General features: G+C 52.5%; 1 protein-coding gene across 1 annotated transcript in view; it reads left to right on the forward strand.

The window, feature by feature from the left end:
• Positions 1 to 22,920, forward strand: part of BAZ2A (bromodomain adjacent to zinc finger domain, 2A) — a 31,997-nt gene that overhangs the window by 5,474 nt on the left and 3,603 nt on the right. Inside the window, exons 3-28 of the mRNA XM_012732498.1 lie at positions 7,591 to 7,728; positions 9,091 to 9,687; positions 10,534 to 10,719; positions 11,303 to 11,521; positions 11,933 to 12,355; positions 12,480 to 12,540; positions 13,355 to 13,463; positions 13,629 to 13,730; positions 13,893 to 14,103; positions 15,122 to 15,222; positions 15,501 to 15,566; positions 15,756 to 15,986; positions 16,107 to 16,361; positions 17,000 to 17,214; positions 17,501 to 17,575; positions 17,773 to 17,953; positions 18,062 to 18,121; positions 18,295 to 18,439; positions 19,390 to 19,664; positions 19,743 to 20,123; positions 20,240 to 20,459; positions 20,565 to 20,720; positions 20,835 to 20,986; positions 21,145 to 21,431; positions 21,536 to 21,668; positions 21,769 to 21,915. Coding sequence (XP_012587952.1) covers positions 7,593 to 7,728; positions 9,091 to 9,687; positions 10,534 to 10,719; positions 11,303 to 11,521; positions 11,933 to 12,355; positions 12,480 to 12,540; positions 13,355 to 13,463; positions 13,629 to 13,730; positions 13,893 to 14,103; positions 15,122 to 15,222; positions 15,501 to 15,566; positions 15,756 to 15,986; positions 16,107 to 16,361; positions 17,000 to 17,214; positions 17,501 to 17,575; positions 17,773 to 17,953; positions 18,062 to 18,121; positions 18,295 to 18,439; positions 19,390 to 19,664; positions 19,743 to 20,123; positions 20,240 to 20,459; positions 20,565 to 20,720; positions 20,835 to 20,986; positions 21,145 to 21,431; positions 21,536 to 21,668; positions 21,769 to 21,915 — 5,124 coding nt within the window. The 5' untranslated portion in view covers positions 7,591 to 7,592. The remainder of the gene's footprint in view (positions 1 to 7,590; positions 7,729 to 9,090; positions 9,688 to 10,533; positions 10,720 to 11,302; positions 11,522 to 11,932; positions 12,356 to 12,479; positions 12,541 to 13,354; positions 13,464 to 13,628; positions 13,731 to 13,892; positions 14,104 to 15,121; positions 15,223 to 15,500; positions 15,567 to 15,755; positions 15,987 to 16,106; positions 16,362 to 16,999; positions 17,215 to 17,500; positions 17,576 to 17,772; positions 17,954 to 18,061; positions 18,122 to 18,294; positions 18,440 to 19,389; positions 19,665 to 19,742; positions 20,124 to 20,239; positions 20,460 to 20,564; positions 20,721 to 20,834; positions 20,987 to 21,144; positions 21,432 to 21,535; positions 21,669 to 21,768; positions 21,916 to 22,920) is intronic.

Consider the following 22,920-nt stretch of genomic DNA (forward strand, 5'->3'; position numbering starts at 1 on the left):
GGAATCCCCGGGGGGGCGCCACCGCCTGGGGGGTGACCGAGGGGGGGCGTGGGTGAGGGTGCCCCGGGCGGGTAGGCGCTCGGGTGTTGGGGACCCGGCGCCCTGGCAGGGCGAGTGGAGGTCCAGGGGTTTCCTGGGTGTCTCCCTGCTGGCGGGGGGCGCGCGCGTTCTCCGGGGCGCGGCGGCCCGGGAGGCCTAGGGCCCGAGCCCCGGGGAAGCCCGCCCGGCCCGGGGTGGATGGCGGCGGCGTCCGCGCTGGAGCGGGCCGAGGGGCTGAAGCCGGGGATAAAGAGGGACCCCTTTTCAAGAGGGCTCCCTCCGGAAGGGGATCCCCATTTCCTTGGCAGGAGTAGGGGAGCTCACAGCACCCCTTCTCCTGCCCTTTCCGTCGTCGGGGGAGGCAGAGCCGGGGCCGCCTTTGTAGGCTGCGGGAGCGAGCGGGCACCCTCGGGGGCAGGGTGCGCCCCCCCCCCCCCGCACACGGACAGCGCCCCCCCCAGCTCCCGCAGGAAGTGGCCGGGAAATGGCAGCTGTGCGTTTGCTGCTGCGTCTCGTTGTTGTTTTGAAATGTCCATTTTAATCAGATTTGGTTTCATTTTCCGAGGCCTTGGATCCTGCCAGCCATGTGGTCCGAGAGTCCTTTCGTTCGAGTTTGTTTTTTTTTTTTCTTTTTTGTAAACTTAATTTGTCCGTGGGAAGTAGCCCCTGCAGTTGGTTCGTGGATCCTGATCTTGGTCGTCCCTCCAGAACACCTCTGTCTCCCTGTCTGGGTTTTTTGTGTTTTTTCCCTTCCTTGAGCTGGAGGTCAGAGAAGCAGACTGAGAGTCTGCCGGCAGGGCTGCCCTCCGCATACGAGTGATGCAAATTCCCTCGACAGTTGGGATCTTTTGTGGCCTGGAGTGGGTGGGTGGGTGGGGGATCCGGCTTAGTATATGAATTGTGATAGTTTTTGTACAGCAGAGCAAGTGAGCTTGGGGGGTGGAGAAAGCTAGGTTCTGAGCGGTTGGAAGACTTAGCTGAAGGGATCTATGTGTTGGGGTGGGAACTAATGTGCAGAGTTGGTCAGGGGTCACTAGTTTAAGGGTAGTCCCTGTGAGGTAGGGTGCTGGGGCATCAACCTTCAGCATAGCCAACTAGGTGTCATATGATTTACCCTTCCACACTTCTCGGAGAATGATAAGCTCTTCCCCTGTCTTGTGCGAATTTAAATATCCAGGTTCTGTTTCTCCCACTAGATAATTCCAGATTTCTGTTACAGCATACTATGATGGAGATTGTACAGTGACCCCAGGCACCGTGTTAAGACGCTGGATTTAGGTAGAAATGAGTGGGTTGCAGGATTTTATATTTTGAGAGATGGCATTATCACTTGGATTATCCTGAAAACTGCTTAAACCTGGTCTTTAAGTAATCTGGAAAAAGTCATAAGTTTCCATTGAATTGTAGACTCCTAGATTAAATATACAGGGTAGGAATGACTGACTGCATCATTATCACTGTTAATGTCATTGCTCTTTTCACAAGACTGTTGGAGTTGATATTCTGGAAAGCGTAAAAACAAATCCCATCTGATGTAATTGTCCCTTTTCTTGCTCCTCTGCTTGACTGGCTGGTTCCTTTGAATTGCTTTTTAATAGGGTTGATTTGACACTGATTTTAAAGTTCCCCTTTATTCAACCTTTGTTTACCTAAAGTGGGACCTGACAGAATAGTAAGTAAATTGATTTCTCCTGTTGAGAGTTAAAATGGTGAAGAAAGGAGAAAGCTGATACTGTTTGATCAGAAAGTTGAATGAAGGTAACCTTTCATGATCTTATAATATGAATTTAGTTTCTTAATAGCAACTAATTTTTCTGTAAAGTTTCTCCTGAAGGGGAAAGACAATTGAGGTATAGAGAGAACTGTGTGGACTGACGTTAGAGCCAGTCTCTTATATATAGTCAGTGAGAAATCTAGAATGCCCTGAGAGGTCATCTCGCAGGCTGGTGGTTCTGGAATCAGCTGTTGCCAAGAGAGAAGCAAGGCTTGTCAGGGTTACTGCCTGGCTGCTGTTGGCCTTATCACTTCTGAAGAGGTCTGCTGTGTTCTTTTACTGTTCAAGTAGCATGGAGCTGGTACAGTGACTGTGATATTTGACCTTGTATGAGGTGTGTACAATGAGGCAGTGATACCACAGGTTTTATGTTCTAGGACAATGAAGTGTAAACTCTTGATGTGTTTTGTGGGGCAAGTAATCTTCCTGATTTGTTTCTTGGGATATGCAGTCCTCATGTGCCTCATGTAAGATCAGCACCTTCTCAGCATGTGCACATGAATCAGAAGGGTCATTTTTCACCGGTTGGTCTGCATAATTATGAAATTTACAAAATTCTGTGAATTAAAATACTGTCTTTGAAGAGCTCTGAAGATTGTTATGAAATTGGTCATTGGTAGTAAAAGTAACACTGTGTTACTATGTTACTTAGTGCTTGACCTCTTAATTATAGAGAATAATTACGGGGACCATTTTATAACTAAAAAGATAAATATAACTACCATACATTAACCTCCATGTTCACTTGAGGTTTTTTTGGGACGAAGGTTATTTTCTTGAAGGAAAGAGTAGTCTTTAACTTCTAAGGGTCAAATTTTTAGAAAGAGCTGAGTGGGAAATAACCTTGTTACAACCTCTGCAACGGTGGCTTTTAGTGTCCTGCAGTATCAGAGGCATTTCCAACCTCCCAGAGAGGTGACTAGAGCTTTGGCAGAAAACCTAGGCTAGGCTGTTGTGGTTCATTTAGCCAGTCAGTATTTTAGAACTTATGGGCCTTGAATGTTCTGAAATCAAGCAGAATATTTTGCTTATTTTGAGTTTAAATTTATTGCCTTTTTTTTTTTTAAAAGATTTATTTGTGCATCCAGGAACTGGGGTATAGGCCAGAGGTACCGGAGTGGGGGTGGCTTGGGGGTGGGATGAGAGCATCCACCAGAGTGGGGAGCAGAACAGGCAGATCTACTGAAATACACTGCTGACGGGAGCAGTGGGCGAGACAGGAGAGGTCTGCCGCGCCACGTGGGTCGCTGTCTTGGTTGGGATGGAACTCGGCCTGCAGTGGCCTGGGATAACTTCATAGTGTTGGGCTTTCATTAACCCCTTGTACCTTATAGACTTTTTTTTTTTTTTATCTCTATAAAGGTGAAGCTAGACTTTTTGGTTCTCTGAGAATAGCAGGAGCAAAACTACAGCCTTTATTGGATGAGTATACTGGCAGGAGCAGGAGAGAGATTTCTTCATTCGTTTGTATAATCTATGTGTTGAATAGGTATTTCCTTTGGCTCTTTTATGTACTTAGTACTAAATTGAGTGCTGGATACATAATAGTAGAACTTAATATCTGATTGATGCTGTAAAACCTGTGTCACTTAGAGGAAATAAGGGTAGAGAATAGTCAGGTTTGTGTTCTCCTGAGCAGCTGAACCATGGCAATTATCTTTGAGTAGCCCTCTTGGTATAATCTTGCTGCTTTTCCCTGCTTCACTGTCATGACGAGGAAAAGGGGTAGTAGGAAAGGGCATTTTGAGAGAGCCTCAGTCAGTTTGTGCAGTAGCCGGAGCCGCAGTCCAAGGGAGGTTGTTGCCATCGCCCTCAGAATGGGCTGACTTCACGGGAAGAAGGTCTGTGGATTTTGTTGCTTGGCGCTTGGTGTTCTGTTAGTGGAGAGGGGGTATTTCCCCAGGGATTGGGGTGCTTAGATAGGAACGGCAAAAACATCCTGATTTGCAGCAACAGAAACTGGGAGCAGTGAACATTTTTGAACCATCCCAAGTTAAGGGGTGGGAAATGGGCAGCTTTTGTATTCAAGTAGGGCTTTTCAGTCCAGGCATACCTTGGGCCAGGTAAATTTTGTGGTGGTAGAGGTCTTTGTTTTCAGGCTCTTTCAGAAGCATGCCCAATCTGTGTTTGTCAGAAGCCAGTAGCATAAACATTTTCCTGTGATTAAATGCCCCCCAGAGGTGAAACCAACCTTGGTTAGGAACAACTTACTGTATATTGGGTGATCTTCATTTTTGCTGAGGTATGTAGAGTTTAGACCTTGGAACATTCAAATTATACAGCTTAAACATAGTGATAAACTATAGCAAGGTTTGTAAAGAAACATTTGACATCTTTCATTGCTTCTTAAAAAGTTGGAAACCTCTCTGGAGTTTTGGTATATACTGAGAAGACAGAACCAAAGAATGACAGGGCCTGCCGGAGTGCCCAGCTGGATGTTGTTAACGTGTCTTGTGTTTTGGGGGGTAGCAGCCCAGAGGTCTGACTATTAGGGTTGGTCAGGGCACCTACAACAGCGTTAAAGTCTGTAATACGTATTTCAACACCGCTTTGTCAGCCCTTTTGTGTTAAAACCATGTCACAGGTCTGCGGACTAGTAATTCTGCAGTTGTGCCTGGGAAGCAGGCTCTGTGGCAGTGTGGCAAAGGCTTCACGGCTTCCAGCTTCAGGAGCAGTGTCCCTTAACTCTTCCCGATGAGCCTGCGGGCCCTGAAGGTCCATTTACATACTGCTGGGCCCGGGCTGGGTTCCCCTGCCGCCCTACTTCCTGGTTGTAAGGGCCCTGCTGCTGGGGGCGGGGGTTGGGCGCTTGCTGAGCTTCTTTCATTTGGCCAAAATCCTGTTGGTTCAAAGGGAAACGCTCTCCTTTGCTTTACTGTTCCTAGTAGCTCTAGAGAGGAGGGCATGGATTCCCTTCAGGCTTTGTTGTGGAAAACGCTGGGTTTATTGCTGAGGAGCTAGTTGTCCACATGTTCTTTGCCTCCCATACTGTGACCCCATATTAAAGTGACTGAAATGAAGAGTCAGGTTATGTGTAGAGAAGCCTGGCTGAGAGTATCATTCCTAATTTATGGTATTTCCATACTGGTAATGATTTTTAAAAATTACATTTATCTTCTATATTGACCTTTTGGACCTGATTATCGTTTTGGAAACTAAGCAGTCTTTATCTAATAGTAATAGCTAACAATTTTATTCCTTTTATTGAAGTAACACTGGTTTACAAAACTGTATGTGCTTCGGGGGAATAACGTTTCCCGAGCGTCAGCTGGATGGAAGGGCAGGGCACTAAGCTAGTCCTTGGTGTAATTTGCTCATTTTGTCCTCATGAACCTGGAGGTACCTACCAAAACTTCAGCAACATTAAGTAACTTTTCCGAGGTTACACAGCTAGTGGTGGCAGATCTGGGGCCTGAACCTAGACTCCACTGTGTCGTGCTGGTCTCACTCCATAGCACAAAGAGTATTTTACAGAGCGAAGAAGCTTCTTGTGAATGAAGTGGTTGTGGCCCTGCTGACCCTTCAGTAAAGCGAGTTGTGGTGTGGCTTTGGGGGACGGGACACCTTAGGTCACTCCTATTCCTGTCACTTACCTGGTGTCTGTGAGCCGCCCTGTCCCTTTAGTCTAATTAATAGCATGTAATTTATGAGGCAGGAAATGACAGGCTTCCCCAGAGTGGCAGGGAGGTCACTAGTCTCCTCAGGGATTCAAATAGAGAATGAAAAAAATGGACCATGGTTGAGCAGAAAGATAGAGTCTGGCCGGGGAGAGAGGTGTGGCTGCGTGGAAACGCGGGACTGGAGAAGACTGAGGTCCAGGGTGAACGCTGAGTACCTTGCTCTGTGGTGTAAGCTGTGCAGGGAACCTTACCTCAGGACGAGGAAATGAGCTTGCCTTCTTAATGTCTTGATGTCTTGATATATCCTTGATATATCCGTGATACTTGCTTTTCAGACCCTGTATTGCTGAGGAAATCCTGGAGGATTTTTCTACTAGAAACCTGGCTTTTCTCATTGAAGCAGATTTATTTAGATCTGCTTATTTTAGAGTGAAGATGGGGGATAAGCCAATCTTCAAAACTTTTCCCCCTTAGCTCAACAGAGCACAGATTGCTTTTATTTTTTATTTGTTAAAATTGATGGAGAGACAATTATTTAGCTCAGAAAAATCTTATAGCTATCATGATATATTCTAAATTTGTATTTTCATGCTCAGAATTAAGTTAGAGTCACATAAACACCTACTGCTTGTAATTTGCATTATGTAACATCTCCAGGAACATATAAACCTTGGGAAATGCTGATATGTGTTAACCAATTTATTTATTCTTCAAAATGCCCTTCTTCTGGTTCTTTTTTATAAAGAAGTTATCTAGAACACTCTAGCTATGTATTGTTTTATCTTATGAACTTGATAAAGAGATCATTGTACCTGAACTCTTCTAGCCTTTTTAAAAACATAGTTACTCAAGGAGCTTTTTTCTGTCTTAAGACATCGTGTCTGTATTAGTTATGCACCAGTACAGCAGGTGTCTGATTGAATTGTCAGGCTTCATCAATAATTCAGGCTTCTGTTTCCTATCTTCCTTTTCTTTGCTCTATCAAAGTTACACTTATTCTGATCAGGGGATTCACTTACTCCTAGCAGTATAATCTTATATGCAGGAGAGAGTGAAAAATTTTGCCATACTATCCACGCCCCTTTGCCTCCCCATGAGCCTCCACATCTTATAAATATGAATGTGCAGGACCCTCTCTGGTGGCGCAGGGGTGAAAGCGCAGCACCATGAAGCTGTCCACCACCACTGCAGCACCAGTTTGATCCCTGGCCAGGGAGGGACCCCCAGGGCGCAGCAGACCTGTCTCACGGCTGCTCCCCTCAGCATTGTATTTCAATAGGTCAGCCTGTTCTCCCCACTCTGTCTCTGGTGAATGTTCTCACCCCACCCCCCGACCCCACACTCTGGCTCATACCCCAGTTCTTGTATGCATGAATAAATAAATCTTTTTAAAAAATGAATATGAGTGCTCAGCTGTTCTCTCCATGTCTTTTGTATATAAGCCACAAAACCAAAACATTGGGGAGTAACCATAGTAGGCATGTTAGGGTAATATTCTTTGGGACGTCCTCTTACATAATGTTTTCTACCTTTGACATTTTCCTGAGCTGTGTTCTTAGAGAACATGCTGTTTCCGATGGAAAAGAAAGCTGTATCTTCAGATGTCTAGAGTTGTGGCGTAAATAACGTCAAGATCATTTACCTCAAATAGTAAGAAAATCAGGCAGTGTGTATGTTAAACACATCTTATCTTCCAGCACCCCTGACCTCCTTGGTTGCTTATTAAAATGATGGCTTTGAAACCCTGCTATGGGCCCCGGCCGTGGACTCTGGCCTGGTCTTGAGTGTGAAAAATAAACAGAAGGACGGAAAATGTTAAATGTTCCCATAAAGGGGATCTACCACGCAGGGAACCTGGGCTGGGAGTTACGATGAGGGGGCTGATGCTGGAGGAAGATTCTTGCGGGCTGTGTTGTGGTTTTCTCACTCTTTTTAATCTCTTGATACAAGGCAGTCTTTAAAAGATTTTATTTAGAGTTATTGCCTAGGTCAGGGGCATATTTCTTCTTTCTCAAGCTCTACCCTCCCCTCTACGTAGGTAGGGAAAGGGTAAGTAAATAGGTGGTGGTGGGGGGCATTCCCTTTTTAGAAGGTTCCAGGTAATGTAACCTCTTTTTAACCGCCAGTATTTTTTCCCCCTCTCTCTCCCTCCTACAGAAATGGAGGCAAACGACCATTTTAACTTTACTGGCCTTCCCCCTGCACCTGCTGCCTCAGGACTGAAACCCTCTCCCTCCTCAGGGGAGGGCCTCTACACTAACGGGTCTCCCATGAACTGCCCCCAGCAAGGGAAAAGTGAGTGCGAGAGCCACATGGCATGGGGGGGGACTGGGCACCATTTCTCTAGGATAGGACCAGGTGGGACAAGGTTGGCTCACGACTGACTGTCTTTCTGTGCCAGGAGGGAGGGAGGGCGCACTCCGCAGCACTCCAGCTGCTGGAGAGAACCTGAGCTGTTAGGAGCAAGTTTTAGAGGTCTCTGAAATAAGACTTGGTCTTGATTTAAGGTCGGAAGGTATTAGGAAAACATGATGGCTTTTTCGTCGTAACCTGCTCTTCTCTCAGCTCTGTTCCCTGGCTACTGCCAGAGAAAGTGATAACCAGGTTGTGCCCGTGAGAGCAATAAAAGTGTTGGAAGGGTTGGAGCCAGGGCTGGGATTACGACTGGAGTGGAAGGGTTGGGTGAAGGTTGGGGTGTTAGTTTGTGCAGCACAGAACAGGGCACGTGTTTGAAGTGCCTGTGCCACCTCATGTCCTGGGAGACGAGTCGGGACAGGGAGAGGTTCGATGCCTGCTTGGCCCCCAGAAGCGTCTAATTGCAGGCAGACGTTTTGTGGCCAGGAGGGGTCTTTTCTGGATTTGGCCAATAAGTTGCTCTGTAGCATGTCTCTGCTAAGTCCCTCTAATCTTGCCTGGGTTTCAGGTGCTTTATGCTTGGAAGCAGAAAGATGCTCTCCTCCTTCCTTGCCACACCAGTACCTTCCAGAAGGGAGCTGCAGACAGAAGCTCCTTTGTTTCCTGGAGGACGCTCCCACTCCCCCCAGCTTCCTTAGTGTCTGTGTATGTGCCTGTCCTCCAGCCCAGAGTTGCTGCTGGGCTGAGAACTAAAGTCTGCAGTACTGGCCATGCAGAGATTTCCCTCCAGCGCCTGTGAGGAGGGGCCAAGTCCAGCCTTGTGAGCTGGGATCTTGCTGCTGTGGTGACTGCAAATTCTCTTCTTAGCCCAGCACAAAGTGCTGGGTCTGCGTGTACCAGTGAGGTGGGGGCTGCCCCTCGGTGCCGCTGCCGGGGGAGACAGGCACCAGGGAAAGGAGGGTTTGGAGAGTTCAGCCGTGCTACTCCAAAGGAAGAACGCTCATAGGGACTGGAGTGGGGACGAAGGCAAGTCACTGTAGGAGGCTGCAAACGCCTTCATTGAAGAGAGGCCCAGCCCTGCGCTCTCAGCCTACTCGGCAGCCTTAGCAGTAGTTGCTAAGCTCACACCTAGGAGCATCTGGGCTTGGTGTTCCCTGGAGACTGCACAGCTATAAATATAGCAGAGGGGAATCCCCTCCCCTTCACCTTCCCTTTGCTAGTCAGTGCTGTCTCTTGGTAGAGTTGGTAGAATTACTTTGCGTGCATATTTGTAACTGACCCTTTTCCCTCCTCCTCTGCCAGGTTTGAATGGGGATGTGAATGTTAACGGCTTATCTACTGTATCTCACACTACTGCTTCAGGGATTTTGAACTCTGCTCCCCACTCCTCCAGCACCTCACACCTCCATCATCACCCCAGCGTGGCCTACGACTGTCTCTGGAACTACTCACAGTACCCATCTGCCAATCCTGGCAGCAACCTCAAGGACCCACCCCTTCTCTCCCAGTTTTCTGGGGGACAGTACCCACTCAACGGCATCCTTGGGGGCAGCCGACAAACTTCATCCCCAAGCCACAACACTAACCTTCGGGCTGGGAGCCAAGAGTTCTGGGCCAACGGTACCCAGAGTCCCATGGGGCTTAACTTCGACTCACAGGAACTGTATGACTCCTTTCCTGACCAGAATTTTGAGGTGATGCCCAATGGACCCCCTAGTTTTTTCACCTCTCCACAGACTTCTCCTATGTTGGGATCCAGCATCCAGACCTTTGCACCCTCCCAGGAGGTAGGCAGTGGTCTCCATCCAGATGAGGCATCAGAAAAGGAGCTGACTTCAGTTGTGGCAGAGAATGGGACTGGCTTGGTAGGCAGCCTGGAGCTGGAAGAAGAACAGCCAGGTATAACTGGGTTCATGAGCTGGGTTTGGGAGAGGGTTAAAGGAGGTGTGGGGGGGCAGTGGCTTTTTGAGGTGAGGAGAACCTACCTTTCCAGTTCTTTGCCGTGGAGACCGATTGGCATGTTGGTGATTAGCAGAGCCATGTGGCTGGGGTTTCTGTGGCACCAGCTCCGAGTGGAGCTCGTGCAGGGCTGCTGGCCTGGAGAGGGCAGGTGGGCGAGCCTAAACTGCCCCCAACACCCTCATCAAAAAAAAAGAGCTTCTTCCAGAGTGTAGGAACGTTGGGGCATTATTAGCAGGGAGCTTTGAGGCCAACTTGACTGGCTACAGCAGGGCCAGACTGGCCACTAAAGGAGGCTGAGGCCTGCTGGTGGTGGGTACCGGGAGGAGGGAAGAAAGGAGAGCCTGGCATTGCTTGTCTACTCGCAGTTTCCTCTCTGATGATGACATAGTACATAGTACGTGGGTGCACACGACGGACCCTCTTGCCTTTTCCCTCAAAATTCAATGTGCTATTGATTTAAGTATAGGGGTGACTACCCTGTAAAGCCGTAATCTTTTCTCTGTTTAACACCTGCTTCCACTGGATGGATGAAATAACTTGAGAATTTGTTGAGTTCTTGTATCAGACTCCAGTCTTCCACCCCCTTTCTTTCCCTGCTGTAGGGTTTTACCATCACATCTCTGCTCCCTCAGACTCTCTTGGTATGACTGGTCCCCAGCACAGAACTGGCTCTCATAAATGTCGAGTGAACATCTCTCTAGCAAAGATTGACTGCCTGTGGTAGCTAACTGAACCAGTTGAGGACACTGATTTTGATTTCCACCCTCTCCTGGGATTTCCTAGACCTGAAGATGTGTGGCTACAATGGTTCTGTCCCTTCTGTGGAATCATTACACCAAGAAGTCTCTGTCCTGGTCCCTGACCCCACTGTGAGCTGCTTAGATGATCCTTCACATCTTCCTGACCAACTGGAAGACACTCCGATCCTCAGTGAAGTCTCTCTGGAGCCCTTCAATCCTCTGGCACCGGGTAGGCTGGAGGCCAACTTCTTTCAGCTCATCTATGCAGGCGTTAGCCAGCTTCTCCTGCCTGGTGACAGCAGCCAGAAAAGGCATTTGGGAGTTGGGGCCTCGGGCCTGGAGATCGTGCTGTGGCAGACGCCGTTTTCCTGCCACTGGCCTGACGGGCCATTGCACTCTGGGCTGAATTGGTTCATTTCCAGAATCTCTCCCAGTGTTCCTCTTGGCCAAGAGCCTTGGGCTGTAATAATTCACTGAATAGGGCTTATTACCACACAGTTGGGCTGTTTGGATTCTCAGCTAACTTTGAAAGAAGTTTGCCAGTGAACAATTACCTTTGACCCCACTGGAATACAGGCAAGGCCTATTTTGGGAGAGATGCTAGAATTCTGTGGTGGCCTGGGCTTATTACAGGGCCAGTGCCTTTCCCTTCATTGCCACGTCAAGCTTTTTCAGTCGCTACAGCCTGGTGGCCGCTCTTGCATGGAGAGGGCTGTAACGCTTAGGGAGCACCTCTGTACTGGGGGAAGTCGAAGTGGCTATGTTCGTAGAGTGTCTTGCATTTTGCTTTTTGCTTTTTCCACCCTTGAAAGAGCCAGTGAGTGGAGGACTCTATGGCATAGACGACACGGAGCTGATGGGTGCAGAGGACAAGCTGCCGCTAGAGGACAGCCCTGTGATCTCTGCCCTCGACTGCCCTTCTCTCAACAACACCGCTGCCTTTAGTCTCCTGGCAGACGATAGTCAGACTTCAGCCTCTATCTTTGCCAGCCCCACCTCTCCACCCGTCCTTGGGGAGTCTGTCCTGCAAGGTGAGTGAGGAAACAAAGAACAAAGACAGTCCTGGGCCTGGGGAAGGGTGAGAGAACAGGTTCCATGTTGAGGACCTTAGGAGAGAGCGCCTTGCTGGACGCTGAGGGGCAGTTACACTCTGGCTTCTTCCTGTGTCCAAAAGAACTTGTGACACTTGGAGTTTGCAGGAAAGAGGAAGCCAGCGGCTTCACTGGCTCCAGGTGAAAGGTATTTCTTCACAGCATGACAGCAAGAGCTCTGCCCTTCAGCCTCCAGAATGGCTAGGGAGGACAGCCAGAGGCCACTTCTCTTTTCTGACCTAGGGAAAGTCCTAGTAACCCTGCCCAACTCAGTCCAGGTTAACTGAGTAGATCTTCTCGTTTCATGTGACACAATATTTCCTTTCCCCATCCTGTCCCTTTGGGGTCTAGATAACAGCTTTGACCTGAATAATGGTAGTGATGCAGAACAGGAGATGGAGACTCAGACATCGGACTTCCCACCACCTCTGACCCAACCAGCCCCCGAGCAGTCGTCTGTCCAGCTGCACCCAGCGGCCGCCCCAGAAACCTCTCCAGAGGTGTCCCCGGTGGTCTCTCCGGCAGCCTCCCCAGACAGCTCTGCAGCTGCCTCCCCAGCGGCCTTTCCAGCGGTCTCTCCAGCTTCCTCAGCAGCCCTCTTGCCAGTCTCCTCGGAAGCCCCCTTGACAGCCTCCCCGGTGACCCCCCCAAAAGCGCCCCCCACAGATTCCCCAGCAGCTGTCTTCCCAACAGTCTCCCCAGCAAGTCAGGATGGCAGCGGCTTTCCTGACCCCATTGCTGACCTGGAAGAAGGAGTCACTGCTGCTGCTGGTGGTGAGTGTCCAACTCCAGGAAAAGTTTCTTTCTCTGTGGCCTTAGCCCTTCCCTTCCCTGGTCACCTGCTGTTTCAGTGTGTTGCTTGAATGCTTAACCTTGTTGCCCTCTTTATTCATCCAAGGTGATGTCCTAAGGAGACGTATTGCTACCCCAGAAGAAGTTCGTCTTCCTCTCCAACATGGGTAAATGCTTTGGTTTGTTGCAGGTGTTGACCTGACAAGTGCAGTGAGTGGCTGTAGGAGGGGAGCTCCACAAATCTGAGATGGGAAGAGTAGGTCGGCTAGAGAGTCGTGCTTCTCCATGAGGTTTCCAGGCCACCCTTCCCTTAGGGTCAGCCTCCCTGCGGTGCCTAGCCATGAGCAGGGGCGTGGCTTGGTCCCAGTGATTGGGTTTTTTGTTTGTTTCTCATTTTCTCGGAGAAGCAAGGCCAGAGACCAGAGACCGTTAAGGGCAGAGGCCTTGCCAGAATAACTGCCCTGCTGATCTCCCCAGCTCTGCCCACCCCAGAGGCTGCTGTGGTCAGCACGTCTGAGATCTGCTTAAAGTTCTGGGAGAAACATAAGACTTAGTCTTAGAACAAGCCTGGCTCAGAACACAGAGTTCCGTGGTAAACTCTGACCTACGAGTCCTTCGTGGAGCCGGCAGCGAGTCTGCGCTCCTGCTTGCCTCTCCGCCCTGTCTTCTGCCTGTCTCCTCCTCTGTCCTGACTGGCTGGGAGGGGCGTCTGCTGGCCTCTCAGTGACTTGAAAGGGGTGAGAGGTTTCCGCACCTGTGCAGTCTAGTGTATTTGCCCCCACACCACCCCAGCTTCCAGGCCCACCAGGTTGGTGAAGCTCAGGCCTGTTTTCTGGCCAAGCCTGTGTCTCGTGCATCTCCGTTCAGTCCTAGTGAGATGGTTGTGGGGACTTCCATTTGCTCACGGGGCGTGGCTCCTGGGTGGTTGGGGAGTGAGTAGGAGTGTGACCTGGCGGCAGGGCCCGTGTGCTTCTCTGGCAGGTGGCGGAGAGAGGTACGCATCAAGAAGGGCAGCCATCGATGGCAGGGGGAGACCTGGTATTATGGCCCTTGTGGGAAGAGAATGAAACAGTTCCCAGAAGTGATTAAGGTAAATGCCGCTTGCATGGGCTTTTTGGGGACTCACGGACTCCTTTCTTGGGCCCGGTAGTCACATGCTGGCGGTGTTCTGGGTTAGGCCTGTTCTGCTCTGCTAGTGTTGGCCAGCACATGGTAGGGCCGGCTCTACTGATGCCACTTTGCCTCTTCCCCCTAGTACCTGAGCCGCAATGTGGGACACAGTGTCCGCCGTGAGCACTTCAGCTTCAGCCCTCGGATGCCTGTTGGAGATTTCTTTGAAGAGAGAGACACACCAGAGGTGCAGACCCAAGGGTTGAATGTGTTGCTCCTGAGAAAGGGCTTGTAGATAAGCTGTACCGTACCTTCTTGTGGGGTTTGAATGTTGTGGGGTAGCGAGTAGCTAGTCTGCAGGCCTGTTTGCTCTGGCCCCTCGTCGTAACAGTCTTTCTCACAACCCCAGGGCTTGCAGTGGGTGCGGCTCTCCGCAGAGGAGATCCCGTCCAGGATTCAGGCGATCACTGGGAAGCGAGGCCGACCTCGAAACACGGAGAAGGCTAAGGCCAAGGAGGTCCCCAAAGTGAAACGGGGCCGCGGTCGGCCGCCCAAGGTCAAAATCACTGAACTGTTGAATAAGACAGAAAACCGCCTCCTGAAGAAACTGGAGGCCCAAGGTACAGTGGTGTTTCTTTGGGGTTCTGCTCAGCATGCTCATGATCTGGGAGACTGACGCGGCGCTGAGACTTGGGAAACCCAGAGTCCAGCTGACATGGTGTGCTCAGAGCCAGTCGGGCCGCCTCCCTTCCGGAAGCAGCTGCAGCCCCACGCCTGTGTGTGCATCTTTCGCAGCCAGTTCCCTCTGCCAGCTGCTCTGGGCTGGCCTCTTCTCCCTCACGGCTCTGCTCCTTCCTTACCTTCCTGGTTCTAGTGTGCACACTCGTTGCCATCATCACAGGGGTTCGGAATTCACAGCTGAACCCAAGAGATGACTGTGGTCACTATCTTAGTGGGATAGATGAGGAGATGGCCAATTTCTTCCTGTAAATGTTGCATTTACCCTGGTAGAGCATAAAGAATTTGAAAATTTTTCGAGTCTTCTCACTCAAATTTGGCGCTACTGCTTTGCCATTTTCTGATGGTAAGACCTGGAGCAAATCACTTCACATATAATAGAAGCCACTGGTGGTTCATCTGCAGATAGTTTGTCTCACACAGAGGCCAGATGTGGTGCGGTCATGCTCCTGTGCCAGAATAGAACCATGCTGTCATCATCAGAAACGGCAGTTGTGAAAGACGGGAGCTCGTAAACTCACACTTAGAAGGGAAACACTCAGCCTTTTACTACAGTGGGATGTGGGGTTCTACTGCGCAGGAACAGTAGCTCTGCCAGGCCAGACTGTAGACAGGGTGGCTGCAGGGCCCTTTGCCGTTGTGGCCTCTGAGGCCCTTCTTGAGCGGTCTGTCTGGTCCAGGGTGACTCTAGGCAGGACTTCAGTTTGAGTTGTTTCTGTTGCTCCAGTCGGAGATCCTCTCCTAACCCCTCCACCCCAACATTTTATTATGTATGGTTAAGAAAAACTAGATTTTTCAGGGAGCCGCTTGGGAATACAGCCTTGTGACAGCCATGTGCTATTGGGGATGCCGGGAGTTGATCTGTCTGCTTAACGCTTCCATTTCTTTTCTGCCTTGCAGAAACACTGAATGAGGAGGATAAAGCAAGGATGAGTAAGATCAAGAAGAAGGTGAAGCAGAAGGTGCAGCGGGGGGAGTGTCCGACGACTACCCAGGGGCAGGTAGACGTCAAGTTACACCGTGGGTTGACGCCCCACAGCCTGCTCCCTGCTTCCTCTCCCCGCAGCTGCTTGTCTCCTTCAGCAGCACACTTGCAGATTTTTGGAGTTTGATTTAGAGGGAAAAAATAATAATAATGGGGGCATCTCCAGGGCACCTCCACTGCCAGGCCTCACTCCGCCGCTCACGTCCCCTCCCCAGCACCATGTCTGTTTTGACTCCAGCCCAAGCAGACGTGCTTTCAGGTTTTGAGAAGAAGTGACTCCTCTTATGTTTACAGGCCAGAAACAAGCGGAAACAAGAAAACAAGAGCTTAAAGCAGAAAGAAGCAAAGAAGAAATCCAAGGTAGGTGCATGTACACACAGGTGTCATTTTGAAGTCTCCATGCTGATTTTGCAAGTTGTGTGAGTTGGTCTTACCTTATAGTTGTGTGTCTGGGCTCTGAGGTTGGGCAGATGTGGACCAAGCCAGGAGAATGAAGGCGACTTGGGTCTTCATGGCTTTCTTTGTTCCTTTCCCCCTCGGTGTCGGTAGGCTGAGAAGGAGAAGGTGAAGACAAAGCAGGAAAAGCTGAAGGAAAAGGTCAAGAAGGAGAAGAAAGAGAAGGTTAAAATGAAGGAGAAAGAGGAGGTGGCCAGAGCCAAGACGGCTGGTAAAGAGAAAACGCTGGCCACGCAGAGGCGCTTGGAGGAACGGCAGAGGCAGCAGATGATCCTGGAGGAGATGAAGAAGCCCACAGAGGACATGTGTCTGACCGACCATCAGGTAGTGAGGGCATAGGGTGGGCCTGGTCCTGCAGGGCCTCTTGCACTTCCTGTCTCCCACAGGAAGACCCTTCCAGACGTGCTGTCTGCTTACAGGACCTCACCACTTTTGTTTTTGCAGCCTCTGCCTGAGTTCTCTCACATCCCTGGTCTGATCCTCCCCAGTGGGACCTTCTCAGACTGCTTGACCATTGTGGAGTTCCTGCACAGCTTCGGCAAGGTGCTGGGCTTCGACCCAGCCAAAGATGTGCCCAGCCTCGGCGTCCTGCAGGAGGGGCTCTTGTGTCAGGGCGACAGCCTGGGCGAAGTGCAAGATCTGCTGGTGCGGCTCCTCAAGGCCGCACTCCACGACCCTGGCTTGCCTGCCTACTGCCAGGTGGGCCCCTCTGCAGGCGGCCTGGTCGGCCGGGCTCCAGCACTTTTGTCTGTTTTGCTTCTCTAAGTTAAATGCCTAAAAGCCCCTCTCCGGCTTGGTCAGGACAAGTGGAGGGAGAATGTCTTGCGTTTGTTTTCTTTTCCTTTCTGTTTGATTTTCTTCTGACTTGTCCTTTTTTCCCTTTTTGTACCTTTTGTCTCCTAGCAACTCCTATTCTTCCCCCCCCCCAAGATTTATTTATTCATTCATTCATTCATGCATGCATGCATGCAGCCGGAAGTGGGGTACAGGCCAGAGGTACGGGGTGGTGAGAGGACTCCCCAGAGACAGAGTGGGGAGCAGAACAGGCAGATCTACTGAAACACACTGCCGAGGGGGCAGCAGGGAGACAGGAAGAGGTCTGCTGCGCCCTGTGGGTCCCTCCCTGGCTGGGGATTGAGCTCAGGCTGCCGGGGCTGCTGATAGCTTCATAGTGCTGAAAGTTGCCCATGGTGCTACCAGGGAGGACCTGCAACTTCATTCTTTTCTTTTCCTGTCTTAACCCCATAGTTCTCTGCCACTGTGTTTTCCTCTTCTAGGTTCACTCAGCTCGACTTGTCCCTTTTTCTCTTAACTCCATTGTGCTCTACTCCAAACAGTCCTTAAAGATCCTGGGGGAAAAGGTGTCGGAGATCCCACTGACGAGAGACAACGTGTCTGAGATCCTGCGCTGCTTCCTCATGGCGTATGGGGTAGAACCCGCCCTCTGTGACAGTCTGCGCACCCAGCCCTTTCAGGCCCAGCCGCCCCAGCAGAAGGCTGCTGTCCTGGCCTTCCTGGTCCATGAGCTCAACAGCTCCACCCTCATCATCAAGTGAGGGGCTGGGGTGGGAGGGGTGGATATCTGCTTGGTTCAGCATGCGTGAGGGCGGGAGGCGGGGAGCTGTCTAGAAGTCCTAAGGGATGTGTCTGCTGCTAGACTCTGGGAACGCTGGAGTGGCTTGGGAGACTGGATCTCACCGCTGCCCAAGGGAGGGAGCTCAGCCTTCCTCTGCCACTCAGCAGCTCTGGGCTGGAGCCGCGCAGCTGCAGCCTTTTTATCCCCGAGCCTCCGTTCTGTCACCTCTGTAGACCTCAAAGTCCCATTCCCTGTTCTGCAGTGAGATTGACAAGACCCTGGAGAGCATGTCCAGCTGCAGAAAAAACAAGTGGACTGTGGAAGGCCGGCTCCGGAGGTAGGGCCGGACACACGAGGGCATGGAGAGGAGGGGAAGGGGCGAGGCAGCGACTGCTTCTGTGGCCCAGGCCTGGGTACTCCCCTCCCTGGGGCCGGGAACTTACCCCAGGGCCAGGCTGGCTGAGGGCCCAGGTCCTCCCTCTGGCGATACCACAGTCCCCAACGCAGATTCCCTCGTCTCTTGTCTGTTTCAAGGCTGAAAACTGTCTTGGCAAAGCGAACCGGGCGGCCTGAAGTGGAGATACAAGGGCCAGAGGAGGGCCTGGGGCGGAGGCGCAGCTCTCGGATTATGGAGGAGACCAGTGGCGTGGAAGAGGAGGAGGAAGAAGAGCTGACGGCCGCTGCCTCGGGCCGCAGGGGTCGGAAAGATGGAGAGGTGCTCGCCGGCCCGAGGGGTGTGGGAGCTGGCGGTGGCTTCTTTCTCTTGATGCAGATCGGTCCCTTTTCCTCCATGTGACTTTTTTTTTTTTTTTTTTTTACTTAGATTGATGCCACAGCATCCAGCATCCCTGAGCTTGAGCGCCAGATAGAAAAACTCAGCAAGGTGTGTGTTTCTGACCTCCGGGACCTGGCAGCGTGGGGGTGGGAGCTGAGCGCCGGGGGTGGGCCCCAGAGGGCGGTTGAGAGGGCCGCTGAGCGAGCGCTGTGGTCCTCCCAGACACTGGGTGGGGCCGCCTCTGCCGCTCTGTATTCATTTGCTTTTTCCGTGCTCACCAGCGTCAGCTTTTCTTTAGAAAAAAGCTGCTACATTCGTCCCAGATGCTTCGGGCAGTGTCCTTGGGTCAGGATCGCTACAGGCGCCGCTACTGGGTGCTGCCCTGCTTGGCTGGTATTTTCGTGGAAGGAACAGAGGGGAGCTTCGGTAGGTGTATTGTGGGCACCTGGGGTGAGTCCTTGGGCTTTTTTTTTTTTAAGGTGTATGTATTTATGCACGCAAGAACTGGGATGTAGGAGGCCAGAGGGGTGGGGAGGGGTGGGGGAGGGGATGCGCAGAGACAGCGGGGAGCAGAACAGGTGGATCTGCTGAAATACACTGCCAAGGGGAGCGGCGGGGACACAGGAGGGGTCTGCCGCGCCCTGGGCTCACTCCCTGGCCGGGATGAAACTCAGACAGCTTCACAGTGCTGCGCTCTAACCCGTTGCACCACCAGGGGGGCTTTGTAGCAAATTCAAATACTCCCTTTCCTCTGTCTGGTTGTCTTTCCGTGGCTTGTGTTAGCAGCATTAGTGTAATTCACTAGCGCACAGATGCCCACTCAGCTGATCTGCTGTTCTGATGCTTTTTACTTGTGAGACTGGGGAAGTCATAGTACGAGCACTTCACAAGGCTGTGGTGAGAGTTAAAGTGACTTAAGCTGTCAGCACAGTGTTTATAGTTGGCTGTCAGAACCACTAGCCTGTGGCTGTGCTGCTGCTCTTGGGGGAATAGTGTTTCCCAGATACTGTGCTCACAGGCGGAAGGCGAGCTGTTCTGGTGGAGGCTGAAAATGGGAAGGGGGGTCTCCCTGGGGCACAGGGGTTAAGTCTCAGCACTGTGGAGCTGTCTGCAGCCACCCGGGCCTGAGTTCAATCCCTAGCCAGGGAGTGACCCCCAGGGCACAGCAGACCCCCCCTGTCCCCCGCTGCTCCCCTCAGTGGATTTCAGCCAGTCCACCTGTACTGTTATCCAGTTCTTGACTTGTATGCATAAATAAATGAGATAAATCTTTGGGGGGGGGGCAGTTATGTCCAAGAGAAATAGCGTGTGTCTTATCTGTACACCATGCACATATACATCAGTTTGTGCCTTAAACTTCTCACTTCCCTTCACAGTTCCTGAGGATGTAATAAAGCAAGAACCTGACGTGAAAGTGGCAGCCCAGCCAACTCCCCGCATAGCCGCTTTCTCTCGGAAGCGGGAGCTGGCCAGCTCTAGCTCCTCTGCCAGTTCTCCTGCCCGGGCCCGAGGCCGACCTCGGAAAACTAAACCTGGGTCTTCGCAGCTTCGGCACCTTACGTCCCCCATCAGGGGTCAGGATGCAGAACAACCTCAGGCCCAGCCTCAGCTGGAGATGCTGCCTGATCCTCAACTTCAGGCCCAGGCCCAAGCCCAAGCCCAGGCTGAGCCCCTGCCCCAGCCCCAGCCCCAGCCCCAGCCCCAGCCCCAGCCCCAGCCCCAGCCCCAGCCCCAGCCCCAGTCCCAGTCCCAGTCCCAGCCCCATAATGGGTTCCTGGAGCCAGAATGCTCCCCTCTGTCTCTGGGTCAGAGTCAGCATGACCTTAGTCAATCGGCCTTCCTGTCTTGGCTGAGCCAGACTCAGAGCCACGGCTCCTTACTGAGTAGCTCGGTGCTCACGCCTGATAGCAGCCCGGGAAAACTGGACCTGCTCCCGGCACAGCCGCCAGGAGGACCAGAGCCTGATGAGGCAGAGCCCAGCCCTGATTTACAAGCCCCCTGGCTTGACTTCTCAGCCCAGACGCCCTGCAATGCTGTCCCAACACCACCCCCAGCGATGCTGGAAGATCAGAACGCCCCCTCCCCTCAGCTGCCTGCCGCCTCCAAGCCAGTAAGTGTCCTGAGGTAGCGGTGTGCTCTCTGGTCGTCCTGCCCCGGGCCTCAGTGGCTGGCTGCGGGTTGTTGTAGTGAACAGTTCCTCATCCCCTGGTCTCCTGTCATCCCCAGGTGAGCAGAGTCGGTGCTTCCAGCCCCCGCGCTCCCGCGCCACTCTCTTCTACTCCCTTGCCTGGCATGGGACCTAAGAGGCGAGCAGGCGAGCCTGGAGAAACGCCGAGCGCCACAGGATTAGGACAGCCCAAACGGAGAGGGAGGCCCCCCAGCAAGTTCTTCAAACAGATGGAGCAGCGTTACCTCACTCAGATGACAGCCCAGCCTGTGCCCCCTGGTGAGTGACCTGGGGGTGAGGGGGTGGGGCACAGCACCTGCTGTGCACGCTGTGGCTGCAGCCCATTCCCACACCTCACCCCAAATGCATGAACCCCACTTACAGAGATGCGCTCGGGGTGGTGGTGGATCCGAGATCCTGAGACCTTAGAGGCTGTGCTCAAGGCCCTGCATCCCCGAGGCATTCGGGAGAAGGCACTTCACAAACACCTCAGTAAGCACAGGGATTTCTTACAGGAAGTCTGCCTGCGGCCTTCCACTGGTAAGTGCAGCTGATCCCTTGACCCCGCCTGAGCTGGAAGAGCTGAGGACTGGTGTTGCATTGCTGCTGTGGACTGCGGGTGAAGGGCCTTCCCTCTGTCTTCTGTGTTCTTAGATCCCATCTTTGAGCCACCTCAGCTCCCTCCCCTTCCAGAAGGGACTGTGAGCTGGTCCTCCAGAGACAAGACGTACGAGACAGACCTGGCTGTGCTTCAGTGGGTGGAGGAGCTAGAGCAGCGAGTCATCCTGTCTGACCTGCAGATTCGGGTACGCGGCTGGCCCTTGGGGGGGGGTTCCTGTGCAGGGGTGGTGCCTAGCTTCTTGTCCTGTCAGAAAAGTCTTCCTGGGCCCCTAAGTGGGTCACCTATATTCCTCTGCCTTCTTTGCCTCCTTTACTCTATGTTCCATTCCTCTCCCACCTGCAGGGCTGGACGTGTCCTAGTCCAGACTCCACCCGTGAAGACTTGTCCTACTGCGAGCACCTCCCCGACTGCCAGGAGGACATCACCTGGAGAGGGAGAAGCAGGGAAGGGCTGGCACCCCAGCGGAAAACTACCAACCCTCTGGACCTGGCTGTGATCCGGCTGGCCACCCTGGAGCAGAATGTGGAGCGGCGGTACCTCCGGGAGCCCCTCTGGCCAGCCCACGAGGTGGTGCTGGAGAAGGCCCTGCTCAGCACGCCTGCCGGTGCCCAGTGTGCCGCCACAGAGATGTGAGCAACCCTTCCCCGGAGCCCGCTCCCAGCCTGGGAGGAGGGCGACTCCTCCCGCAGCGGACCGTGTGCCTTTTCCAAAGATCACCACTTTCTCCCTCCAGATCCTATGAGATCACCCCCCGAATCCGGGCGTGGCGCCAGACGCTGCAGCGGTGCAGGAGCGCAGCCCAGGTGTGCCTGTGCCTGGGCCAGCTGGAGCGCTCCCTCGCCTGGGAGAAATCCGTCAACAAAGTGGTAAGCCGCGGGCGCGCCTTGGAGGGAGCCAGCCGGGGCGGGCGGTCCCTGGCAAGCAGGGACCGGGCACTCACTCTGCCTCCTCGTGACCTCGGTACAGACCTGTCTAGTCTGCCGGAAGGGTGACAACGATGAGTTCCTTCTGCTGTGTGATGGGTGTGACCGGGGCTGCCACATTTACTGCCATCGGCCCAAGATGGAGGCGGTCCCAGAAGGAGACTGGTTCTGTGCGGTCTGTCTGGCCCAAGTAAGGCGCGCTCATCCCCACCCCTAACCGAAATGAGGTTTTCTCCCACCGCGTGTACCGCGAGGTCTACTTGTGTTAGCAGCATTAGTGTAATTCACTAGCGCACAGATGCCCACTCAGCTGATCTGCTGTTCTGATGCTTTTTACTTGTGAGACTGGGGAAGTCATAGTACGAGCACTTCACAAGGCTGTGGTGAGAGTTAAAGTGACTTAAGCTGTCAGCACAGTGTTTATAGTTGGCTGTCAGAACCACTAGCCTGTGGCTGTGCTGCTGCTCTTGGGGGAATAGTGTTTCCCAGATACTGTGCTCACAGGCGGAAGGCGAGCTGTTCTGGTGGAGGCTGAAAATGGGAAGGGGGGTCTCCCTGGGGCACAGGGGTTAAGTCTCAGCACTGTGGAGCTGTCTGCAGCCACCCGGGCCTGAGTTCAATCCCTAGCCAGGGAGTGACCCCCAGGGCACAGCAGACCCCCCCTGTCCCCCGCTGCTCCCCTCAGTGGATTTCAGCCAGTCCACCTGTACTGTTATCCAGTTCTTGACTTGTATGCATAAATAAATGAGATAAATCTTTGGGGGGGGGGCAGTTATGTCCAAGAGAAATAGCGTGTGTCTTATCTGTACACCATGCACATATACATCAGTTTGTGTCTTAAACTTCTCACTTCCCTTCACAGTTCCTGAGGATGTAATAAAGCAAGAACCTGACGTGAAAGTGGCAGCCCAGCCAACTCCCCGCATAGCCGCTTTCTCTCGGAAGCGGGAGCTGGCCAGCTCTAGCTCCTCTGCCAGTTCTCCTGCCCGGGCCCGAGGCCGACCTCGGAAAACTAAACCTGGGTCTTCGCAGCTTCGGCACCTTACGTCCCCCATCAGGGGTCAGGATGCAGAACAACCTCAGGCCCAGCCTCAGCTGGAGATGCTGCCTGATCCTCAACTTCAGGCCCAGGCCCAAGCCCAAGCCCAGGCTGAGCCCCTGCCCCAGCCCCAGCCCCAGCCCCAGCCCCAGCCCC

This window comes from Condylura cristata, unplaced genomic scaffold, assembly GCF_000260355.1.
Source record: "Condylura cristata isolate star-nosed mole 26May11 unplaced genomic scaffold, ConCri1.0 scaffold00034, whole genome shotgun sequence".
Taxonomy (NCBI): domain Eukaryota; kingdom Metazoa; phylum Chordata; class Mammalia; order Eulipotyphla; family Talpidae; genus Condylura; species Condylura cristata.